This window comes from Cavia porcellus, unplaced genomic scaffold (genome assembly GCF_034190915.1).
Source record: "Cavia porcellus strain 051 isolate PalLab524CR breed Dunkin Hartley unplaced genomic scaffold, mCavPor4.1 scaffold_27, whole genome shotgun sequence".
Classification (NCBI taxonomy): Eukaryota; Metazoa; Chordata; class Mammalia; order Rodentia; family Caviidae; genus Cavia; species Cavia porcellus.
The window spans coordinates 18,817,893-18,822,714 of NW_026947510.1; the positions used below are offsets into that span (position 1 = coordinate 18,817,893).

The window sequence follows — 4,822 nt, forward strand, 5'->3', positions numbered from 1 at the left end:
TGCCGCTAAGTTCTTTGTTTAAATATTGGTTTTAAAAAGAATTTAAACTCCTTACAAAATAAATGTATTTCCTCATAAAGAGCTTGTGGATTCCAATGTTGATTTCACAAATTTCACACTCACGGTGTTAGTGTTTAAGCATGTTTTCTAATTCTTAAAAAATTTTATATCAGGTAAAAATGCAAATTGGATTGCAATTACACAAAAAGTAAAAGATTTTAACATGAAGATTTTTCCTGTGTTTCTATCAAAGGTCTTAGAATATAATACACAGAATTTATTGAGGGAAATTAATACGCCTCATGCATATTTTCTCTAATTTTCTTCATTTTAAAATTATTTCTAGAGGAGCATGGTGGTACACGCATATTATTCTAGCACTTGGGAAGCTGAGACAACAGGCTCCCTATGAGTTTGAAGGCCACATACTGAGTTTAAGGCTGGCCTGAGCTACATAGCAAGATGATTGATACGCTGCAACCCCTTTCATTGGGGAAAAATGTAAATCTAAATATTTTTATCCATCCTGGTTTCTGGGATTTTGTTTTGTGTTCGATCCACTCTCACTGAGTTTTTATTTACATCAATATATAATATGTTAATTCCCCTTTTCATTAATATAATTTAAAGATACATGAGTAAACGAATCTGAGCAATGTTCCTCACGAATGTAAGACTTCATCCCTTTTTTATGGAGTTGATTGGAGATCTTGACCCATGGTTATGTGAATTTGTGTGGGTTGAGAGGTTTGTGTTGGGGACAGGGTGCCTCCGGGAGTTTTAAGTTTCTTTCCTTTGGAGTAGTAACTACCATTTCTTGATTTTTCCTGAAACTAGACATAAACATATGAATGCTATTAATACCTAGGAATAAATGAGCACCCAGATGTGTACATAAGCATCTCTTAAATTGACAGACGTAATGTTTACAGAATTTTTAAAAATTACATATCTGTCATCCAGGTACTCGTGTTTTCTTACTCCTTTTCCTGGGGCTGTGTACTTCACAAAAGGTGTGCCTTGAGCTGCGGCTACCTATTTGACTTGTGAGGATTTTACTTTCCCTATTTATGCTCTTTTACCCTCTTTCTCTTTATAGGTTTCCAGCTTGAATTATGCCACAAGATGTAGCATTCCCACAAAACTAACCTACTCTCATGATCATGGAGAGTATCAGCTCACAGGTCCTAATTTCCTTATTACTTTAAATCATATACAAGGAAAGTATTGGTGTCCATAATAGTGAATTTGGTCCATAAGTTACAGGAGTAACAGCACTGCCACTCCCAACACCTATATTTGGGGAGTGTCCCCTGGATCACCCTGCAGATGGAAGGGGCTGTTGTAGTGCTCTCTCTGTTTCCCTCACTGTACTGAGCCTGGCAGGTGTGAGTTGGATGAGGCATGGCTGGGGATAGGATATGCTGAATATTTTCTGTTAGCTGGTGTTCATGTGTTGATGGTCTCAATAATATATTTCCTAATAAAATTCTAGTACATATTTAGCTATATATATTCCTGTATGACATCTACAGATAAATACATTTGTCTGGAGAAAGATATTTCAGTGTGTTTCAATGTAGTCCAATTTGAAGATGATTTATACATGCTACATGGCCAGTTTTCAAGGTGTTTTCCTAGATCCGATTTTTAATACAAAATTATAGTCTGAATTTTGCAGAAAGAACATGAGAAGACAAGTTTTGATTTGTATTTCAACTTTAATTATTTTAACATACATATCATCAAATGTTTCTGTGTGCTAGTTTAATTTTATTTCTTTAAAATATTATGAGGACTTCCTTTGTGACTGGTATGAAATAGACATATAGTAAACGGGTGTCTATCACTTAAGTACACGAAATCCTAGGAAGACAACTGAGAACTGTCACAATGCAATCCACAAGAATCAGGGAAACTAGGAAGTGAGATATGTATTTTTTGATGTTTCTCCTGAGTACGAAAGGAGCAATCCTTCATTTTTTGACTGTGTGACTGAGGAAAATTGCCTTAGTTTCCTTTATCAATACTTTGGGAAAAAAACTAAAATTGTTTAATTCTCACTATGCCATTTCTACTTTAAAAACCAATTTTCACCCTATTTAAAACAAGCTCTCACCTACCTATGAAATTTTCAGTGTGATTCTTAGTTCATGGTGCCTAAATAGTTCAGACTCTTCTTCGTCACTTAGCAGCATGTGTTCTAAGTAGCTCCGAAAGTGTAGTCTTAATGCTGTGATGGAAAATATGAACAAATATGTGTCTGCACCTGTGCTGCTATGACCCTCATATTGTAGCTATATACTAAGGCCCTCATAACATAACTTTGACTTAAAACAAATAGCTGAATCACATACAGAGATTATTTAAAAGTTGGTTATCACCAAATTCCACTGTATAAAATTTACAATGGTCCTATAACCCTTTGATTATCTTTTTTCAGTTTGTTTGACTGGTTTTTTGTTTGTTTGAGGAAAGTGTCAAAGTTTCGACTCATGGCGAAAAGTGGAAATGCTTGATGTTCACTTCATTAAAACAAAGGAAATAATCATTAGCATTATTTAAAGTATTTAGCATTCTTACTCCATCCGCCTGTGATAGAGTGAAAAAGAAATCTGGAATCTGTGGTCCTAATAAAAATTATAACTGCAGTCTGATGATTTAGATTAGGTTTTTATGACACCAGCTTCTAAAATACATAAAATTTCTTGGTTGTTTCCAGAAATCTATTTTAATTTCAGCTGTCTTATAAATTGATATTATTAAGAGTGTAGTATTTTGGTATTCAGTTCACCTTGCTCTTTTAGGCTAAAACTGTGTTGAAATATTTTATAAACTGTATCAGTTCACAAGTTTGCATGTATGATAAACTACATAATAATAATAATAACCAGTATTCCTTCCTATACCATCCTCCTTTCATGTCTAGTAGATTTGAATACATTATATGTCTATGAAGTAAATATAGTAATTCATATTTTATAGATCAGAAAACTGTAGCTCAGAAGTATTAATTGTTTTTTCCAAGTCCTTTTAAGTGTCATATCATATGGGTAAATTGGTGTCACTTGTTGCCTTAGCGAATTTGAAACCTACTAATGAAAATGCAAGCATATGAGAATATTTTTCTCTATGAATATTTGGACTGCCAGTAAACCAGAATAAAGATGTCATTGAAATAACACAACTCTGTATGCCTCTCCCAAGAAGAATTACTGCTTGGATAAATCTTATTTTTCGATATAGGAAATTTTCCTCTATTACCTTTAACAAAAAATATAGAGTTCTTTTTACATACATAGCACTATCTATACTTTTTAGAGCTATGTTGGCAAATACAAAAATGCATCTGATTTTTAAAGCTAAAACTTGAGAGGAAAAATAAATATATACCTTCCAAAATCTGGGAAAGTTTTCTCACAGAGGTACTGTGAGCCTCCTAATCGAGAATCCACTGGGAATGGTGGTTAGAAGAAAGAGAGCAATGGTGCCTCCAGGAAGCCGAGGTGGATTTTAGCTCTGAAGAGGCAACAGGATGCATGGGGAAGAACCCCCCATTATGAAAGCATAATGTTGGTTGCGATTGATGACAGTGACAAATTTTTTTTGGCTTTTCTCCTCAGAAATTTATATTCTTATTCCAAGAAGATGAAAACAAGGAGAAAATTTTCCATTGTTTCTAATATAGAAAACACAGTTTTCTTTGAAGTCACCATTGGAATCATAGCCAACACTGTCCTGCTACTGTTCCACATCCTCATATTTCTCCTCAAGCAAAGGCCCACACCTCTTGACCTGACTATTGGTCAGTTGGCTCTAATTCACCTGGTAATGCTGGTAACTGTGGGCCTTATAGCTACAGACACTTTTGGGGTTCGTGACTGGGGGAATGACTTCCCATGTAAATCAGTTATCTATATATATAAGTTAATGAGGGGCCTTTCTATCTGTACTACTTGTGTAATGAGCATCCTACAGGCTGTCACTCTCAGTCCCAGAAACTCTTGCTTGGCAAAATTCAAACATAAATCTATACATCATTACCCATGTTGCCTTATCTTCATATGGGTCTTCAATATGCTCCTGAATGGTCGTTTCTTAGTCTCCATTGGTGCCACCCCCAATGTATCCTCACACAGTCTTCTGTTTGTCTCTGAATCCTGCTCTCAGTGGCCCATTAATTATTTGTTCAGGTACATATTTTTCTCATTGGTGAACATTCAGGATATCTCCTTTATAGGGCTGATGGCTCTCTCAAGTGGATACATGGTGAGCCTGTTGTGCAGGCATAAGAGGCAGTTCCAGCATCTTCACAGCATCAGCTTTTCTCCAAAAGTATCCCCAGAAGGAAGGGCCACCCGAACCATTCTGCTGCTTATGGAGTTCTTTATGATCATGTACTTTTTGGACTGTGTGTCCTTCTTTTCCTCTGGAATACTGTGGAAAAATGATCCAATTAAGCATTTTATTCAGATGCTTGTGGGCAATGGCTATGCCGCAATCTGTCCTTTTGTGCTAATAAGCACCGAAAAACGAATCATCAGGTGGTTAAAATTCAGATGCTAAAGGTCAATTTCAGCAATTGATAACTTCCTTTCAGCAAGTATTTTGGATTTCTGTCCTGTCTTTGAACATTATGTATTTATATTTTAATGTTTACATATTTACTTTGCTGTATATGAGGCACAAGTCATAATACATTATTTAACATTACAAGTCTTGGGAGAACTGAACTGTCCATGTCCAGGTATACTCACAAGATTGGAGGTCTTTCTGAGTACCAATTTCTAAAAAACAGGGTATATGACATTGCTTTCATGAG

At 35.4% G+C, this 4,822-nt stretch overlaps 1 protein-coding gene across 1 annotated transcript; it reads left to right on the forward strand.

The window, feature by feature from the left end:
- The first annotated feature begins 3,648 nt into the window (after positions 1-3,648).
- On the forward strand, positions 3,649-4,566 carry Cavporv1r643 (vomeronasal 1 receptor cavPorV1R643). The gene has a single exon (NM_001167385.1). The coding sequence runs from the start codon at positions 3,649-3,651 to the stop codon at positions 4,564-4,566; it is 918 nt and encodes a 305-aa protein (NP_001160857.1).
- Positions 4,567-4,822: the final 256 nt, after the last annotated feature.